Source organism: Papilio xuthus, unplaced genomic scaffold (genome assembly GCF_000836235.2).
Source record: "Papilio xuthus unplaced genomic scaffold, Pxut_1.1 DF828952.1, whole genome shotgun sequence".
NCBI classification, from domain to species: Eukaryota; Metazoa; Arthropoda; class Insecta; order Lepidoptera; family Papilionidae; genus Papilio; species Papilio xuthus.
The window spans coordinates 2,639,273-2,661,356 of record NW_013529697.1 but is presented as its reverse complement, the minus strand read 5'-3'; the positions used below and the strand labels follow the sequence as shown (position 1 = coordinate 2,661,356).

At 35.8% G+C, this 22,084-nt stretch overlaps 1 protein-coding gene across 1 annotated transcript in view; it reads left to right on the top strand.

The window, feature by feature from the left end:
- The window catches only part of tutl (immunoglobulin superfamily member turtle), a 65,303-nt gene that overhangs the window by 33,903 nt on the left and 9,316 nt on the right, over positions 1–22,084 (top strand). Inside the window, exons 2-8 of the mRNA XM_013319760.1 lie at positions 15,495–15,620; positions 17,951–18,093; positions 19,256–19,402; positions 20,037–20,172; positions 20,379–20,620; positions 21,506–21,776; positions 21,996–22,082. Coding sequence (XP_013175214.1) covers positions 15,548–15,620; positions 17,951–18,093; positions 19,256–19,402; positions 20,037–20,172; positions 20,379–20,620; positions 21,506–21,776; positions 21,996–22,082 — 1,099 coding nt within the window. The 5' untranslated portion in view covers positions 15,495–15,547. The remainder of the gene's footprint in view (positions 1–15,494; positions 15,621–17,950; positions 18,094–19,255; positions 19,403–20,036; positions 20,173–20,378; positions 20,621–21,505; positions 21,777–21,995; positions 22,083–22,084) is intronic.

The window sequence follows — 22,084 nt, the reverse complement described above, 5'->3', positions numbered from 1 at the left end:
AAGATTATGACGTTTGTAAGCCGTGTTAGCTCTAAAACAATTTTTTTTATTCTTTAGTTTATAATTCTATTGTAGCTTAATGTAATGATTATTAAGAAATCAACTTGAAAAAGAAAAAAAAAATTAATATTGTTTTAAGTCATTCTCAAAGGATAGACGTCAGTAACATCAAGAATGTTATTTTTTACCTGTAGTTATTTATTTAGAACATGTGTAAAAACATTTAATTTGGAAGCTAGAGCAACTATTTTTAATACTTTGTTCTTTGTATAGATTTTTTCACTATTACTTTCGTTCGGTCTATTAATTCATATATTGTGGTAGATCACACAATTAATAAAAGTAATTGGGGATAAATTCTATAATTTTCATGAATAATTTCTTCAAATCAGATTCTTTACAAATGTTCTCGTTGATTTTGAAACAAATTATGGTCTCGCGTGAGTGTAGCGATACAAAAACCCGATCCCAAAACTTACGTGTAACCTTTTTTTATACGTCAAATTGCAACTGTTGTGTTATGCCACATTGTAGGCCCCTAATTTCAGTTATTATAACGTTACATAAACAGTTATCAAAATAGTCTATTACAACTTACTGCCCTAGTTACAGTTGCTAGGCGTTTACTGATCGCAAGGTGATTGGTGTATAATAGTTTTTTTGTATATTTAATTATTTAAATGTTTAAACAGGACGGTTACATTTGGTTGTCACCAATTTTTTCTCAATTTAGCAAATTTAAATAATATATTTTATATATATTTAATATATATTTTGTAATTGCAGATTGTGCATTATATTATATCATATTGTCGTTATGTCCTTATTGTAGTGTTTTATTGGGCGTTTATGTCATAAATACTATTAAATTTCATATGTTCATAAAACTTATCTAGAAAATATTCTACAGTCGTATTATTTAGTTAAACTGGAAAACTGTAACAAAATCCCGGACTATGTCGTTCTGCATATCAGTGGTCCCGTTTCCATACCAAGATTTAGCTATCAAATATTCACAAGAGGAGGTATGGTTGCTGTTTTACTGCCTCCTCCCCGCGGCACCCCGCCGCCCCCCGCAACGCGCCTCACCCCCGCCCGCCCTGTCTGAAACAACTGAATGTGCTAAAATCAATAACTGACGCTTGTTTGACATTGAGGTAATAATTGAATTAAAATAAACGATCGAAATTGAGAGAGTAGCGTCTGTTAATATCTTTTAGTTAACGGACTAAGAAATATGTTGAGGGTTCTTATTAAAAAAAAATGCAATCTGCATTAAACCAGCTTCGTATACAAGAATTGTATATGTATTATAAAATTACATGCACTTTTAGTTAACATTGAAATCTTTTACCTATCAAAAGCCTTATTACTACTAGATTAAATTCGTTATTTGGACGGGGTTTCAATTTTTCCTGACTCGAGAGTCGACCCGCCACCCCGCGAATGAGGCCCAAGAAGTTGGTTAGGTTAGAGTCCTCGGCCCACCGAACCCTAGGGGCCGCGCGAACCGAGCCGGCATGAAGCGAAGTAAACATTTTTCTCCGGAGCCCTTATGCGAGTTCGACATTTTTTTAAATCGCGTTTTAGCGCAGACTCAACGCCATCTAGTATAATACGAGTGTAATGTTAGTCTTGAGAATGTTTTTTTGGAAAACATATTTACACATTTATATCGAATATTGACATGTTGTAAAATTATTTATTTTTTTCTTTTAAACTGTTGATACATCGAAGTGGACATTATCTGTCCTTGGGTACCTGAGTTCAAGATTAATTGGGGCTCGTCATTGTAATTGCCGAGCTGACTTGAGTCGTAATGGTGGGAATGAACGCCGGCCGAGTTTTATTACAAAAACGTTGACGGTGACTTACGGCCATTTAATTCAACCTTACAATCATCTCTTGTGACATTTAGTCGGATTAATTTCGTGAGAGAATTTTTTTATTCTAATTGAAATCAAATACCATAAATAAAAATAATGTTTTCAGTTTGTCTTTAAAACATAACTGTCTAATTTTTATAGTGATTTGATATTTCGACACTCGTAAAATCAGGTCATCGGATATTCTATCCGATTCTCTTCTGAATTTTATACCTACAACCGGACAGCATATCCTGTATCAAATTTAAGTGGTTTCTTATATAATAATAATTTTAAAACAAATTCATTTATAATAATATGCAAAGATTAATAAACGGAAGGTTTCACGGCGCAGGATGAGGTTTGTGGTTGAAAGACGAGACTATAAAGGCGGTGGTTAAAGTTGAAAGCAAGTTGAACAGGTCCGCTTTGTTCTGGACGGAGATTTTATGGTTTCTTACCTGACCTCCTTTGATTTGACATTCTCTGGTAACATTTTAGCGCTCCCAAATGAAATAGGGCTCCTTTATTAATTCCATAATATAATTATTATTAGCGGTCGTCCACGGCTCCGTCCGCTCGGAACTAAAAAAACGTGATTAATAGAATATGTGTTCTTCCAGACTGTGTTTTATGTGTATACCAAATTTCATCGAGATCTGTTCAGCCGTTCCTGAGATACCTTCAAACAAACAAACATCCTTTCATCATTGGAATTTATTATATTTGATTATTTCAAAGATCGTATCACAAAATATTCTTAAAAATAGTAACAAGTTAATTGTTTTACACGACAGTTATTCGAATTTAATAATCGTATATTTAACGTTGCAGTGCTAAATACAAATAGGAATTAAATATCATAAAAGCGTTAAACACGATCGACCTTGCCAATTTAATCATTATTTCCGTGACCGTTTACCTCAATTAATTATTTAACATCAGTCATTAAGTGCTCCATATATTTTTATGGTAAACCAAACAGAATTATCTACATTACTGTTTTACATATTCTTTCTTATTATTTATTGCAAGAAATTGTATGTACTAATTAAGCACAACAATGCTTTCAGAAGAACAAAAAAAACAGTAAGCAGCAAGCAAGCGTAGTGCACATTTTAACACCTCGTGTTGACAGCAAGAAAGAAAAAAAGATTTGGCGCCTTCTTTTGGCGTGTAAGAGCGCGGGAAAAGTGGATGTTCTCATTTCTTCAGTGCACAAGTAAAACAAAAATAACAAGAACACTCTGTAGGCGTTTCTGTATTCACTCCGCCCTCGAGTATAATCAATCATTTTTATCATCACGAGCTTTTATTTAACTTTACAACTTTGTTAGAATTTAACCTCTGAAACTATTCTAAGGAATTAAAATTACCCATACATATTGAACCTTCATGCACTTTGATACTTAAACACACAACTAATTTTGACATGAGAAAAAAAAACATAGCCCATGTTAAATTTATTCCTAACCAAATTACTAAATTAAGACCCTAAAGCCATTCACTCTTCTACATAGCGTTTAATAATACTAATTGATAAAGGGGATAAAAAAATAGGATATTAGTTAAACAAATCTAGATTAAGTTCCCTAATTATCTCACAACATTGAGTTGCATGGCAGCTGTCAAACCGGGCCTATTATGACTGATTAAAATTTATCTATTTCCACTTGGTTTTCATTGCTTACACAAAAAGCTTTTTATTTCTAAAAGTAAACTTTCTAAATAATCGTTCAGTTAATTTGAATAATACTGCTAAGGATAATTAAAATTAATATTAATAAATCGGAATGATTTAAAATCTTATTTATTTTAAACAAATGAATCGCAATCAAAACTTTTGAATGTAGAATAATAAATGTCAAGTCTCCTCCTCCTCTTTGTTAAATTTATTTGTCTGTTAGTAAACATTGATCACGTTCCGTTCGACAAGTTTAATCAAGGGCTTGGTTTAATCATCGCAGCCCAACATGGCGGCCGTCCATGCCGTGACGTCATAACGCAAATTAATATTGCACCGGGACACACGTGGAAGCAATAGCGACAGTGTTCTCATTGTGATCACGTATTTTTAATTTCACTTTACCAGTGATTTAAAAAATCTGTCATTAAGTAAAATTATATTACTGTAATGTTGTATCTGATTATTTAAATCACATTATTTTTTTAATTTGCACTGAACATTAGCAATTGAAATCTTCAGTTGCTCTGGTGTTGTTAATGGGTGTCGTTGATCACCTCGGTGTTCCCGACTCTCGTTTGCCCCCTTTTCTTATAAAAAAAAAGAAATCAAAAATAAATTTTTAACGGACACATTAACCGTTACAAATCTCTGTTTTACAAGCAATATTTGGAATTACTATATTTTTTCTTCTATCGTTTATCGCAGATTTTTTCATCTCACATTTGAAGGTAACATTTCAATTTAACTGAACAAAGATATCAACGTTTTTTGAATCTGTGTTTGTAGATAAATATTTGGTGTTGATAAAAATAACGTAAAAAATATAGTTAAAATTAATTTGCACTGCTACATGTGACGTGCAAAACGAATTTCGAGGTACAACGTTTGTGTTTGATCAAATTTTCGCTTTATCTGTGCAAACAGCAGCGGGGGAAGTAAATAGGAAGCGTGTGGAATATTTGCTCTGCTCTGTGGCTAGCTGCGGTCCGCATTCGGGCGGGAACACACGTATGCCAAACTAGACTTCGTATGAGAGTTAATATAAATTGTTCAGAAAATATCGAAGTATTTTTTTTTTCTTTATTTAATATTACACAGCCATACTTTCATTATAAATCCAGAGCAATTGACATTTGAAATACAAAAAATAATTCTAAATTCCATTATTAACTTTAGTTTTCGTCTTCGTTAAGTGTCGTTGAAGGTAGCTTATTCTCGGAAGCCAGGCTTATCCGATGAAGCTCATTGTAAGAGCGGTACATTGTTGCTTTAGAAGACCACTTATCTGTAAATGCTATTCTATATTAAATTTACCTTGTAAATGGTTAAGTCATGACTTATATCTAGTTTAATGCAATTTTTTTTATAAAATTAGATAAAGTTTTTTTTTAACATCTTTTAGTGTTAATTATAAAGTCTATAAAGTAATACATATTTAAATAACCTCCAACTTTTTTATTCATTGGGCTCGCAAACTTTATCATTGATTGTTTATCAATATGCTGACGAGTCACATAATTTTGCAAAAAAGCACTTTATACATATGTAGTTCGAACCATTAAGTTTGCATGAATTTAAAAATAACTTCCTTTTTTTTCAAGTCGGCTAAAAGACATCTCTCTTAATTTAAACACACATAATAATCTTTGACTCGTCTGACATTAAGTCAAACAAGCAGTAAATACAAGGCTATTGAAAATTGAAAGATTGATTAGCCGAAAGGGGATTAATGGCGATGACTATCATGTTTTTTCACACTTAACTGTCCGGCTTTATCAGCGGTGCGGAAAACAGGCCGGACGGACGGATGGCGGGGGATTAAGCGACCAACATATTAACTATAGTATAGCCGGATGCAAATGAGGACCCTACCACACCGGCGTTAATAGAACGTTCACTAAAACTATTTGTAGCCGAGAAGATTACATGTACTAACAAATAGCGAGAAGTCCGATAGTTTAATGACCTTTACGATTAATAAAAATTATTCCATTCAAATATATGTCAGAGTCGAATAAAAAAGTAAAAAAAACAACATGGTATAGATTACATTGAAAACCAGGCGAATGTTAGTGCATCAATAATCCACATTGCGAGTGTATTGAGTAGCTTAACCGAATTAGTGCCGGTACGCGAGCCGGCATCGGAGCTGAGTTATCGGAAATATCGCGTTTGAGCCGCCCACCGGCGGAAATTGCGCGCCCCGAGCAACGCAAATTAACCGCCCGATAATACGAACCATGTATCGTGCGATGTATTTACTTGTGTTATACGTTGAACATCGTAGTCGCGTTATAATAGAAAAGAATTAAATTCACTTCAACTTAAGGTATATTTTTAATGAGACTTAACTGCCATTTCTTGTGTTGCCAGACTTTGTGTGGTAGGCATAATTGGTATTTTTTTTAGTGTTTTACGGAATACGTGAATAATTTCGTGTTTTAATAATTATTTCCCAAATTAATTTAAACATCTTTGAATGATAAAAGTTACGATTTAATAAACCGATATCAAAGTACGGTTAAAATGTTACGTCAAATGGTTACAATTGTATAAAAATTGAAGCACTTTATGTATTTCTGTAAAATTTCTATTTAGTAATTGTGGAACTGGGTCAGTGGTTACCGCAATGTAGGTGCAGGGAACAGACAAAAATTCTAAATACTCTTCATTCATTATTAGATTTTTCTTTCATTGCTTAAATATTTTATACTAAAAGTGAAGTTGGTATGTACATAAATTGTAATTAGTACATTTTAAACTCGCTATCCAAATTACCAACATTGCTATTTCTAATTAAAAAATAACCTTTCAGAATAGTCAATTCCTTCTCCTACATACAAGCTCTTTACTTCCATAAAATGTTCATTTGACCATACATTTACAATGTAATAGGTGGCCAACATATGATGATGTGATTTCGGCGTTTCCCTAAATCCTAAATCTCCTAAATCAGTATTACATCATCGGGGCGTGTGGATGATACATTATTAGTTGGATCCGTGGCATTTGTAGATAACAAGGCTCGCTTCGGCTGCAGATGACGGCCATGATTGATATGTGCCACTGGTGGCGGTCTCTTTGACGGGTTTGCTGCGCTCCAATCTCAACCCATGACATGGCTTTCGAAAATATTTGTATTTCTAAATTAGGTTGAGTTTCTACTGTTGAATCACGTGGAAACAAATTGTCATCTATATCATTTGAATTCCCATTTGAAAATCAATCTCTATGACTTCCAAATATCGATTAAAAAAATATTATAGTAAAATATTATGAATTGAAGAGTCGATGCTCAGATGTTTCACCCTAATATTATGGGTTAATTTTACATTAAAGTTGCATAATATTGTGTTAGGTATATAAACATCCTAGAGGTTATGCATAAGAAAAGTGAAATGCTACAACAGCTGCATCAATCTTCTTTGACGTACCGTGTCAAATAGTGTTGTGTCAATTTAAAACGTCAACTCACGCGCCATAAACTGTCACGAGTGACATTCGCACGCGAGTTTCTGAACGCATTCCTAGAATTATCATCTCGGAATGTGGAACAAATTAAATATGAGACACGGATGTTACGAACCTCACGCATAACTAAACTGCTATTTGAATCCTTTTGTTTTTTCATTCGAGTATTTAAAACACGCATGTTGGGTAACATTGTTATAAATAGAATGCTAAATCATGATAGACATTTTAGTTATGTATTGCCAGGTTAATATTCTGTTGTTATTTTTTTTCTCTAATATTTGATAATGATTTAATGGTTGCAGTCTGTTATTCTTATTTTTGCAGTAAAATATTTTAAGTTATTAAAAAAAATCGAAAGAACATTTACGACAAAAATAATGTTGACCAAAAGAACTTTCATTATGATAACGAAAGTTACTTCTATTTTCTTTATTTTCAACTTAAAAATGTTTGAAATAATACTGGCTAAAGTTCTTTTGAAATAATTTCCGAATTATTATTTCAAGTTTATGAGGAAGAGAGAAAATGAAGTTGAAATGTTTTGACTTGTTGTTCTAAAGGCAAAGTTTCCGACGACCAGTATCGATGACAGCATTGTACATCAACTTTCAAAAGGAATGCGAACCATTTAATCAGAAGTCTTATTCAGAATCCAATAAAGGGAGTCCCGTTGTCGATACGGAAAGGAATATTATGAGTTTTATGTTAAATAGATTATAATTTCTCTATAAGAATCTAAACTCTGTCTCAAAGTTCATACGAATATAGCTATTTATTCCTAAAAAAACATTTTTGTCATGTAAATATTCTTAACCAGTGACTTCCTACACTAAATACAACTCTGCACATATTATACGTTGCATCAAAACCGTGCTGGAGCTTTGAAAGCTTATTTATATTAACAATAGTTTACTTTGAACGGTATTGGCTTCCTTTGAAAGTTGCTTTTAATATATCAAAAATTTCTATATTTTCATCGTCAAACTATTTCAATTTCTACAACTAAATCGTGTTATAATGCCACTCGGAGATGCGCGTGCCTTGCGCTGTTAGCGAATAATTAAGTTACCAACAGAACATTCCCTTGTGTTGGGGCGAGGGTGCAACTTGCGGGATAGAAGTAGAACTTTCTAGAAGTGCAACTTTACCGATATCTCCGTTGATTCTTGGCAAAACTTCTACATCGGATACAAAAGTGCAACTAATGGCGTACTGTAATGTATCCTAGTTGAGTTTAAACGTTTCCGTTCGGATAGTTGCAGACTAGAACTTGCATTGGACAAATCACATCAGCGTTGTAAAAAATAAATCTATTTCCAAGCGGAAAATGGTCACTTGATGTGAAAATATTAAACTCTCTACGATTTCATCCTTTATACAATATGCAAAACTAAGCGAAGTCAATCAAAAATTGTATTTCTTCCTTCCTATTCTAAAGTATAAACAAGACTAGCTGTCGCTCGCTAGTCCGTCTACACGGAATAAAACAAAAACATAATTAGTAGCCGATTTGTTCTTCCAGACTATGTTTATACGTAAGCCAAATTTCAACGAGATCCGTTCAGCCGTTCTGGAGATACTAAACATTTACATTTGTAATATTAGTAAGATTATATTTTAATAAATTAACAATGAACAATCCACTAACACCTGCTTTACAATCAAATTGATTTGTCAAAGAAATAAAAGAAGGCAGGCAATGTCCGTGTCCGGCGTTGACAGCTGGAAAACAAATCGTGCTTGAGAAGCGGCCGATAAGCAGTCAGAACAATTACACTGCTCAGTGAACTTACGAGCCTTATCTTCTTACCGATAACAATTACAAAGAACAAATTGACTTCGTTTCTATCGAGGACGGTGACGTCGCAATATTACGACGTCTTGTCCATTCTTTTATATAATTAATAATGAAAGTTGTGAACTGTTTATTATCCTTAAAATTAAACGATATGCTTAAAGGATATTTTTTGTAGGGAACCAAAACATGAAAATCTATTAAAATTGATATTTTTAAAGGGCTTTCTAGATTTTAGGAAACTTTGAAAACTAAACTGAATTACCTAATAACTTACATTTATTATACATACGTTCTTAATGTGTAATTACGAGTTGAATTCTTTTCATCGAAAAAACCGAAAATTGCTAAAGATCTTCACTATTACCATAAGAATTGTCTACCGTTACATAATTCGCATTGCTCGCACAATTCAAAACACGTAATATCGATTAATCATTCGCCGAGAAAAATAGCATCGGGCCAACACTAGCGAACGGTAATTTATTACGTCCTCAGATTGATCCCGGCCATTGTTACCTAGCCTGGAGGTGAGACGTCGTATTGACGTCACGTGTACACCTACATTGATGAAATATTAACAACAGATAAATTGTGATTGGATCCTTTATTCTGTAACAACAATCTTGGTTGAACAATAAAACTTTTGCAAATATTTCATAAAGTTCAAAAATTTGAAGCAGAGCGTAGAATATGGTTTAATTAATAGTAACACGAGCTGTCGCTCGCGACCCCGCCCGCCTGGAATTAAACAAAACTTAACTATTACCCTAAGTGTTCTTTCAGACTATGTTCTACATTGATGCCAAATTTCATCGAGATCCGTTGAGCCCTTCTGGGATACCTTTAAACAAACATCCATCCATCCATCTAAACATTCGCATTTATAATACTAGTACGATTTATACTTATACTACATAGCATAGAGATATTTGTAAGTTAATAGCTTCATACAGGATGTCTAAAGTGACGTATGACATACATACCCCTTTCAATAATTGCTTTGTTCGGCCGCTAGAGGGATTCAAATTGATTAAAAAAATACATCCTTTATAACGCACTTCTATCTGTCATAAAGTTTTAGTTTGTTTTTATGTCAACAGCCAAGCTTTACATATTTTAGGGCGCTACACAATGAGATAACAGAAACACTGAGAGACTTGTCTGCAATAAACAGTACAATAGGCTCCCACTTCACAGCTCGACTTAAGCTACGGTTCCGGCACGGGAAAGCATAAACAATGATGTATGTGCAAATGTTAATTAAATGAGTGATAGAAAGCTACATTTCTGCATAAAGCTACACCAGTACAAAAGGACCACACTCCTTTAGAAATATAAGGCTTCCTACACTTCTTAACTTTTCCTTAATACCGACCCAATTTGAAACTTACAGCACGTAAAACAGATTTCTCGGAATGCGAAATGCCGCACAGCTTTTGCACTTAGAGTTTGATGAAGTAGACGAGTTAATTAACATTGCTCACAGCTCAGTGCATGAATTAAATTCAACTTTACCTCTACGTAATAATATTCAAATGAAAATCATTCAATTTTATGTTTCCAAAGTTGCCAATAGTATTATGTAGTATTTTTTACGAAGTTTAGAACTTTTTATAAAATATTTATAGAATTCCGTCAAGTAATTTCAAAATATACCATCATTTTTAAAGTCTTTGAAAAATGATTTTCCTATTTACCTCAAACTAGTTTTACATTAATTTAAGTAAAAATAATTAAATATAAATGTACTTGTATCGTGTGTTATAAACGTATTTCAATGATATTCTATAAATAAAATACGAGTATAAAAATTGGGAATGTTTATTCAGTGCAAAACGTCTGAAACATTTTAGCAAAGAATCGGAACTGATGTTTTACATTCGAAGAAGCACAAATTTACATTTGACTGCGAGTACGCGCCGGAGTTTCTATGAAGTTTCTTTATAAACTATAAGTTTACGAGGGTGGCTCGTTTGCTACCCTACTATCATGTAAACTCTACCAAGATATTTTCATCATAAAGAGGAATCTGAATCTAAACTTTTTTATTTTGTAGAAATCTACCAAATAAGCCAGCATTTATAATTTAACAAATTGATAGCATGTCAAAGGATTGAATGCCGTATTTCGTATTCGGGTGTGCTCTCTTTTTCTTTTATTTTGGTACTGCCACATTTCTATCTCTATGGAGACACGATCAATTTTTCTAAAAAACTAACTGACCTTCGGAGTGGAGTTTTCTGGTCGCTGAACCTATGTGAGTGGGATAAGGTCAGGGAGATGATTATAATTTTATTTGCGAGAACATGACTTTAATAAAAATGAAATATAATCTATAAAGGGTAAACAGTGAACTACAAAATAAAAGAATCAAGAATAAACATACTTTCCAAAGATACAGTTGGGGGGATAGTTATAAAATATGTATATGTTAAAATCCGTGGGGTGGCATGTACTCGACCAGTAATACTCCGTACTGGCCACAACCCTGCAGCAACACTATCCTCTTATCTTTAAGCCAATTGGTAACAGCTCGCTACCGAATGCTCCAAATGCACATTTGAATCGTATAACTGCTTAAGTACCACTTGAAACTTTCAGTTCCAAAGTACCCTTGAAGTTTCGCAATAGGAAAAATTCACCTAACTATTCGAAATACAGAAAATGTTACAAAAACGTTATTCTGTAATGCACCTGAAATATCCGTAATAGATGAACATCGTTTAAACTTTAAATAACCATTTAAACAAGATCCATATTATTCATTATAACATTTATATGGGGTTAATACTAAAGATTATAAAATCCTATAGTGCATAAAAAGCGTGAAATTATATAGCAAGTGGGAACCTGTAAACAAACTGAACCGTGTCAATAAACCATCTTTAAAGATTATGTCTACGTTACAATTCTCAATATAGACTGCAAACTCAAGTCAAAATTAATCGACAAATATGTAATTCATGCTCCGTGGTAAGATAGAGCTACGTCTTGTAATCCGCTTTGAATTAGCTCGCTTACTACGAATAGTGTTAAATATCGATGCTAATCGGGTTGGCACCGACGCCGACGTAGTGGTGGTGTGGTGGCGGTGGTCGGTAGGTCAGGACGGCCAGGGGCGAGCGGCGACCACGTGAGCCTCGCGCCCGCCGCCGGGCCATTCATAGGGCGGGCGCGGGGACGGCGGCGCGGCGCCGGGGAACATGCGCGCGCAAAGATCGATACGAGGTGGCGCTAGTGGCATGGATAGTGGCCGGCCAGCCGCGCGCTAGTACGGACGCGTTGCGAGCCCATGCCAGCACTCCACAGATGACGGAGCCCGCCCGCGCTCGACCACGCCGCACCGACCCCGCCGCACCCAGCGCGCTCGAAGCCGTACAGACGCTCCCGTGCCGTGCGACAAGGTACGAAAATCAATACGCGGGCCGCAGTCTCCTCCGGCCGCGGCCGGGCGTCGACTTTACACAAATTAATTAAAGATGAGTTGCATTTTCTACAGTTCGGACGTGTGCGATTGCAGACGGTTTACTGACCCATACGTATGTTACATTAATACCTCAGTCCCAGTCTCCCCAATCTAGATTGAAACTAGAATATAAAGTTAAAAGAACTATAGTTAAAAGCATAGCTTCTTACTCGTAAAAATCGCAGTAATTAATGAAAAAATGTACACTACGTCAAAAAAATTGGCATCGGAGTGTGACTATTTCTGCAATGGCAAAGAATTGAGACGATAAGTGGAGGTTATAATAAAATAAAAACATCAGAGAGAATAAGCTGACTTGACCAAACTAGATATAGTATTTTTTTTAAATATGACCACTAAATCTAAAATTAGATTTTAATACAGAACATAAACCATATTTACTACGATAAATTGATCATAGAACTACTGAGTTCAATTTAAATACGAAAATCATTACCTAAAATCATAGCTATTCTAGACAAACTAAATATTTTTATGCGTGTCCTGCTTTGAATTGTAAAGATAAAACTCAGCACAGCTGCACTACCATTACTCGGCTTTACATCCTCGAAATCGTGGAAACCCGAAAAAAATTCACGTCTAAAAAGCCTAAGCTCCGTTGCATTAGTTTTACACAATATCCTTTGTGGAACCTACTTTTGTATAGACAACACTATTTTTACTCTATTCAGCAATCAACATCCTAGGCATCTCTATGAAATAATTCAGATAATCCCATACATTTACTATAGACTTCTTTTTTTATCTAAGTAAAAATTAAACGTATCACAAATATTTCGTTTTTATTCTGTACAGCCAGTTCTGCCATCATTCGTGAAATGTTTTATCATTTGTCATTCGAAACATAGAGTAATGGTTGCTTTTGATATTTTTCTAAAGCCATGTAACTAAAGGGACGTACTAAAAGGCTTCAGAATATACGACTCATACAACACAGTCAACTTTTGAATAACTTTCGTGTTAAATCTATATTTAAATTCTAAAATTTGTGTGAAATAGAACATAGAAATTTGTTTACAACATAGGTTCTAAACAAAATGTACTAATATCAAGGTAGTGTAATTTAAGAAATACAATGAGTCAAGATAAAAAGACTTGTGAGAATTTCTTTTATGGTTAAAACCTGCCAAACCAATAACCAAAACAGGGTAAAGTGATTATTATTCTATTTTCTTAAAGTAGGTGAATACTTAAAGAGAACAAATCTGGAATTACTTCGCCATAACTTTTGGGTTATAAATTTGAAACTAAAAAATTTAAACAAAAAAAGGCCATTCGATCCCGATATCTACATATCTGGGTTCGGAATATAACCAGATAGATGTTTTGAAGATTTTGGATTCAAGTATTTAGTAGTCATAATAATGTTAGTACACGAAAACTTGGTCAGGAACCAACCAGAAAAAAATTGTTTGAATTCCACAAATTGTGACTGTGATTTCCCCTAATAAAATATTTTTTATAATATTCTGTACGAAATATTTTATTATGTCATCTCAATATTTTAAAGAAAATGAAATAGATAACAGTCTGTAGGAACATTAATTAAATATATTATAATAGACGATATGTCCAAAACAACTGATGAAGAAAACATTTGAATATCACGCAATGAACTTCTAATAACACCGCACATAGATTGCTTCTTCGCGAGTTACTACAGGAAGTTAAAGTGCCTCTTGTCTCAGGTTTTCTCTTCCAAAAATATGATTTTTATTACTACAAATAATATTTTATTCTGTGTCGATAATTCTTTTACGTTGTTAGATTGAGTTTCTTATTTAAAAATGCCAGTATTTATGCCTACAAAGTTAGCTACGGGCTTTATCTGTGTTTATTTTATGTTGCTAAAAAAATATTTTTAAGTCCAAATATCGATTTACATTAACTATTACACTAAAAATAACTAATTAATACATGTATTTTTGGGTTCCTGAAAGTTAATAAACTACAATTACTTATTAAAGTTAATTATACTTTCAAAGTGACGTAAACATTAAATAAAGTTTTAATTTTGCCATAACGACTTTGGTGTGGCAACCCTATACGAAGGTATATACCGTGATGTCATGCAATTAAGGTCAGGCTTCTGAAATAGTCCAAGGGCGCATTGCCATTCCGAGCTATATGCACCTACAGTTGCTAATGGTAACGAAAATATAATCGATAAAAATAATTCTCATAAGACCTTAAAATTAGTAATCATAATTTTAAACTTCATACATCACTTCTAATATCTATGTGTTTTAGAAAGATCCTTCAAACAAGCTCAGAGATTGTCCTAAGCCCTTCAACTTTTACCCACTACTTTTGTATCTAGAGGTGCCGACAAAACAATTTTATTTTATTTAAAGAAATACTTGTCTTTAGATTATTCAGTTAAACAGGTCCCGTGTGATTGCTTCACGAAAAGACCCGGGGGACCAATACTATCCTCTGCAAACGACACAAACTCTTGTCTTGAATTTTCTTTCTGAGAATTAGCTAAATAAAAATGGCGCTTTTCTTCCGTTCTGTTTATCATGAGACAACGCTTTGCGCATCTCTGAAACTTATTCGTTATTTAAAGTAATCTCTATAGAATTTACAATTGAAATAAAAAAAAGCCTAATTACTTTTATAATAATTACAATTTTTGTTGGCGGAATGTTAAAGATAATTTTAATATATAAAATGTCATTAATACTTTTTGTATTTAAAAAAAATGTGGAAATGTATCATTGAAATAGTCCACAATAGCCCTTCCTGTCCTTCGCAGAAAGGCACCGTGTAGGAAACTGCCCTTGTCACAAAGGCACAATAAAAGCAAAATCGGTAAAGGTATCCGAAACATACAAAGTACAATGCTTCTATGCATTGTTGGAAAGACCTTGTGACATTACGTATGAAATGATTCATTCATCGATTCTTAAAAGTTAAAGGGTAAAAAAGCAAACGAAGGCATAAACGTACAGATACATTACATTGTTTGTGAATGTACAAACTTTCTAGAGGTTTTTTTACCCGACATATATTCAACACTCGTATTTATCGGGGAAGATATTTGATATTAATCGATGTACGTAGTAAGATTCCATCTCTACTCCTGCTTTATAATTTCCTACCTACGTTGTATTACAGCAGCCGCTACTGCCGTAGGTTCTCTAGTTTGATATACAACGGTGTTTTTGCTGTTTGTTATAGGTGATGCATCGAGGATGAGTCGCCGCGCGCGGCCGTGACATGGGAGCGCAGGCATGGGCTGGCGCGCCGAGCACCCGCCGCACCTCGCCGCCGGCCTGCTGCTCCTGCTGCTAGTCAACCTGCCGGGTAACACACCGACACCGACACACTACACAAGCACACCACCCCTTCACAAATTTTCTACTTATAGATTGTTTAGCTTCTTCATATGGATCCGATTGAGTGTAGATTGAGGAATGTCACCGAACGTTCAACCAGCCAATTGACACCGACACACCAAATCGATGCAGACACATCTCAATGATATGCCTCTTCACGCTCTTCCTATGTTAGTTATAAGGTTTGCCACACTCACTTTGCCGTCGTGCTGCAGCTAGTTCATCTACTGGGATGTGTCGACACTGATAACTACACATTACAGTGACAATGACATTCTACTCCGACTTGTTCCTATTTCACATACCTTCTATACCAGTAATAATATGAGAAATGCGTAGGCGCGCCGCGTACTTGCCGCACCCTGCGTATACAAAATGTTACTCGTATTATTATAATACAACATTTGTATTCTATCAAAAGTCTACAAAAAGTAACTTAACAAGTCAATATCGACCATCTTATTACAAAAGGATTACGTCAAATTATAATGAGAAAGAAAAGTTGCCAATAGGCGCATCTGTGTGTTTCTTTATAAAAACAAAGACTGTAGACGAGATTTGCTTTCCATCCGGATCTATTTAATCTCAAACGTGAAAAGATCGAAATATTCCCAGAAAAAAAAACAAGGAACCGTAAAACGTTAAAAAAACTTCAAATAAACTTAGATACATACGAAACCCTTGCCGTATATTTACTGCAAGTGATCGAATACTTGCTTACCGATCAATATTTGATAACAAATTCCGCGCTACCCTCAATTTCCGTTCTAACAACTTAAAATATCTCCTCCTCGCTTACATAAACTGGAAGCAGTTTCTCAAATATGTTGGATAGAAACATTTACGACATGTCCAGACTGCTGATAAATTTTGTTGACCATAAATCAGCCAAATATAACTACGTCGATATCATTTCCAGAGAAATATTGTACTGTATGTTTAGGTACAAAGTGATTCTGTGTGTTTAAGAATAAAAAAATAACATAAGTAACCTTACATTTCATATCTTCAATATAGATTTTCACGTGAAAACGACAATGACCATATCGACGAATATTTAATTTTATATGTCAAAAAATTTATTATTTAAATTAAAACTTTCAGTCAAAAAGGAAATCTTAACTAAATGCCCCAAAAATACAAACTGAATAAAATTTATATCACAATGTTTGGAAATTTAAAACCAATATTTGTAATTGGCTCAAAATCAAAAGTGCGAGCCTCTTTTTTATCATATAGACATTCGTTGTGCCAACATGTCGAACGTTTGCACAAAAAGCGCGTGATCTGGTTTGATTTATGTCATGCATTTTGATAAATGCGGATTACCCTTAATTCATTCACGCTAACGAATGGCGATCGGGTTCGAGCCACAGACAGATAACAAACAAAACATATATAAATTACTTTTATTCAAATGTCGCAAAACATTTTAATGGAAATCCGAATTAAACGCTAAATGACTTGTTACACCATTTGTGGTTATGTTTGTTGAAAACAACGTGGTTTAAAAAGTAATCGAATCATTTTGGTAGTTTATGATTAAGTTCGATTTAGTCCTTCAATAGCTAAAAATAGTCGGAAAATATTCAACTAAATATGTTGAAATGTGACCTAAAAGCTATAAACTCCATACCATGTCTGCCTACACTGGTTAGGTTAAGCGAAGAACACTTTATGTGTTCACTTGTACGTTTCTAAAACACTTTCATTGCAAATGTATTTAAAGATAAAAACACAATCAGCGCGAACAATTTTTCTCCTACTATATACTGAAAGAAAAATCACCGCGCAATTAAGGCATCGGTTTTCCTCGTACTGGTTTTATCTGGTTCAAATGGCCACAGAAATAGTCATTAATGCGAGCTTTCTATAGCGAAAAGAATAGATAACGAGCTAAATGAACGTTGTATTCATTTCAAAGTGCAGTTATAACAGCCTGTACCTTTATCTTTGGTGAAGATTTAGTCCTGCACATTGACACGAATTCGCAAGTGCGGAGCTGACCTATTTTTTAAAAAGATAAAATTAATAAAATGAGTCTCTTAAGCCATGAGTAAAAGACTGAAATAGTAGTATGATGACGATTACGAAACTTTTACAACAGCGCCAAATAGTTTTTTTAAGCAGGGTATTAAAGTGTAAACTTTAAAATGACACATTTACAGCATTAAAGGCCATTCACACGTTGTAAACTTGCTTCCAGTAGACTGAACGCGAGACGGTTCACACGGTGTCGTGTGACGCACTTCGTAGAATCGAAGTTGAGTCAGAAATACTAATAAAAGATGTTTTCAGTAACCTGTCACCAAGATCACCAAGATGCCGTGCACATCACGGCGATTCTTGGCGAGAGCGTCGTCTTCAACTGCCAGGTGGACTTCCCCGAGGACATCCCCGTGCCGTACGTGTTGCAGTGGGAGAAGAAGGTAGGCGAAACGGTACGATGGCCCACACTCCACTCTTACAATACAACGCTGCTCATCTACCGTGTGTGTGTTTCTGTTCAGTAGAGGACGGCTCGTCCCCGCGACGCGCAGCAGAATGTAAAGTATAACGTGCCGTGTCCGCGGCCACTTTGTCCGTGCCAGTGGTAAGGGCGCCGTGGGCCGGGGGCTAGCGTTCGCACAACCCTTGGCCCCCGCCCCGCGCGCGCCCCACGCACGCCTTTATGTACTTTCGCCTCTTCAGCATACCGCCTGTTGTACCTACCGCGACATACACCACAGTGACAAAGCCCTACGAAGCGTGTCTGAGAGAGCAGCAGACCCCCGTTAAACTAAACCGACACAATACACGACCACTTTACATATACGATAAGATAAATATTTCTTTTCGTTTTGCAAATAAAATATTTTCATTTTCGTTTATTTGGGTGCACAAGTTTATATCGGAGTTAGCACCGGGAGCACATAGCTTCAGGCTCACACGGGGCTCGCACTCCCTCGCGCACCGGCGGCGGTTCTGTCTGTTTCTCTCTTCTGTGGCTGTGGGTTCGCCCAAGCTCCTGCACTCCTAGCCTTACTACCTACCTCTTTGTTTTATTCTCATTCTGCATACCTATTGCATACTGCATGCTTCATGTCTTGTCACTCGTATCATGTCGTCTCGTCTCGTATCGTCGCGTAGATAGATCTGCACTACATCAGCTTCTTTTATATCTGGACTAATATTGAAGCTGATTGTTAGTTCGTATCAGATATCAGAAAGTTGTCGTATATTACTAAGTAATTGCTGTAATCAGTATATCTTTGTTATTTAGACAAAGTATCTCTAGTCATTTCCACATGCATGTTCTTGTAGCTAATCGTATTTAGTTCACAAAATATTGTTCTAAAATTAAAGTCTATTAAGAACTGATGAAACGTAATCTTCATGTAGATAACAAAATTTTGTGAAAGTATTCATTTTATGTTTTGTTTCATTACCTTCCATGAACCTTTCACGACAGGGAAATGGATAATTTCACGAGAACTATCAAACATTGTTGGATGTATGTATTTATGTATGACTGTACTGTGTAATGTAATTGTGTTGAAAACTGGAGATGCAGTGTGTACGCACCAGTTGAAGGTTGTGTGTTGACGCGTGTTTTGTATACAGGGGCAGGACATACCGATCTACATCTGGTACGAGAGCTATCCCACGCACAGCGGGGAAGGGTACGAGGGGCGCGTGGCCCGAGTCGCTCCGGACTCACCCTATGGCGCAGCAAGTCTCAACCTCACCAATATACGCGAAACTGACCAGGTAACCTACCTTACGTACACACTATTCAAGTATCCACGTATAATTAAGCAAACTTTATATTCAAGTATTTTGTCATCAAAGTCTATTTTAATGCTAAAGTATGTGACAAAACACGTAAAACCTCATGTATACCATACAAAGGTTTGTAAGTCTATTGTTTCTTTTGTTTCCTGAACGCATTTTCCCATGTCTGTGGGGCGTTCGCGTTTTAACTAACATTTTGTAACATATCTGCGTCGCTTCCGCGTCTTTGTGACTACAATGAAACTCAAACTTGCATACGAACTGCATTTATTAGAATGTCTGCATTCTTAAATGAGAAAAGTTACACTCGTTTTATGAATAAAGTCGATACTTACTTTTATAAGGAAATGCAGTATTTGTCTTTTACGTTTTTTACGATCAGTCAAGCGAAGTGCTTTCCGTTCCATAATTCCTTATGTGTAACAAAAAGATTGAAAATGTGCAACTCATTAGAATCTTACGGATGTGCAAATCCGTGATTAAGGTCCACTGATCTTATGAGTGTTCTACTTACTATCCTAAACTACCTAACCCTAGAAATTTGTCAATAGAATAAAATGTCTTCATGAATATTGAATATAGTATTTATAAATTGTTTGTGATATGTCAGGGTTGGTACGAGTGCAAGGTGGTGTTCCTCAACCGGTCGCCCAACCAGCACAAGAACGGCACCTGGTTCCACCTCGACGTGCACGCACCGCCGCGCTTCTCCATCACACCGGAAGACATTATATACGTTAACTTAGGTATATACAATACTACGACTAACTGGCGCACTTAAGCTCTTAAACGGTCATGGGAAGGGGTCCCTTAGGGTAAGGGAATCATTAAGCGGTAACTTAATGAATTTGAGCGTGTCAGAACAGAAAAGTTGGCTCTAGACTGAAGAAAGGCTACGTCTAGCAGTGGACCACAGACTGAAATGGTAATCTTGAATAATGCATATTTGCAGGGGACGCGATCATATTGAACTGCCAGGCGGAGGGCACACCGACGCCGGAGATCCTATGGTACAAGGACGCGAACCCCGTAGAGCCGTCTGGTACGGTGGGAATCTTCAACGACGGCACAGAGTTGCGCATCAGCAACATCCGGCACGAGGACATCGGTGACTACACGTGCATCGCGCGCAACGGTGAAGGCCAGGTGTCGCACACCGCACGCGTTATCATCGCAGGCGGCGCCGTCATCACGGTCAGTACTCCTCACGTAAAGTGTGACTAACTTGTCTGGTCCGGTAGGAGAGGCGCTGTTATCGCTTCACTTCTGACAGAAAATTTATTAGCAGTAGAAGTCATTTATGTGAAGGCACCGTTTCTTAAGTGAGCAACAAAGCTATAGTAAGCTATAGTTCACAGTTGTATAAAAATATCCAGTGTAAAGATGCATTCTTGACTTTATTATGCTCGGATCTGATGTTGTTTATAAAATTACTATTTTATTTTTAATGTTAAAGGATACGAAAATATAAGGAAGTAACAAAACAGTAACGATATACTATTGCACTAATTAATTTGAGCTAAACTCATTTCTTTTCCCCTAATAAAGGTACAAACAGCCTTGATAAAATTAATAGCGAGTCGCCCCCGGGCGTCGTTAGGCGCATTGGAGTATCGCAATTGGAGCGATTATAATTAGGAGAAAGTGCCATTTATCTGTTACCGTTAAACGAGCAAATTTCATTTAATATTTGTATAGCGTATTGCCCTCCTCGTAATATGAATGTATGATGAAATGTAAACACGCTTACATTGTTTGAACGCTTAAATACAATTGTATTACGTCTGCCATGTTAAACGGCTTTGCCGTATTTGTACTCTATTAAATAATTATAATATTTGCACAATATAATAACATATATACTTCTTGGTTATACTATGTATAAATTTTATTTAAATAGTTTTATATAGCTTTTAAAAGCTATGTCAAGTTGGCTTAATTTTAAATTTTAGATAATGAAATAATTCTTCAAAAAAAAAGGGATATGCAAAGAATTCTGGCGAAGTGCCGTAAGTTAGCGTGTGCAAGGCGATGATTAAAATTGTTGAGAGAAATTAAATATATATATTTAATATCCAGATGCCACCAACGAACCAAACGAAGTTAGAGGGCGAGAAGGTGCAGTTCTCGTGCGAGGCGAAGGCGCTGCCGGGCAACGTGACGGTGAAGTGGTTCCGCGAGGGGGCGCCGGTGGCGGAGGTGGCCGCGCTGGAGACGCGCGTCACCATCCGCCGCGACGGCGCCCTGCTCATCAACCCCGTGGCCGCGGATGACTCCGGACAGTACCTCTGCGAGGTCTCCAACGGCATCGGCGACCCTCAGAGCGCCTCCGCTTATCTTAATGTTGAATGTAATGTCTTTTGTTTTTACTATTTTAATTGTTAGATGGCGTTTATTAGATGTTTTTGGCACATTTTTTTTAAATCTTTTAACTAGATGTTAACCACTCAAGTAATATTGTTTTTAATATGAAACAAATGTCTCCATTGTATGAAAACATAGCTAAGTTACTGCAGATTTGTTCGAGTAAAAAAATACGTGTACTAACTTTTGTTCCATTGATTTTCAGACCCAGCGAAAGTGACGTTCACACCAACAGTGCAGTACCTCCCTTTCCGACTGGCGGGCGTGGTGCAGTGCTACATCAAGGCCAACCCG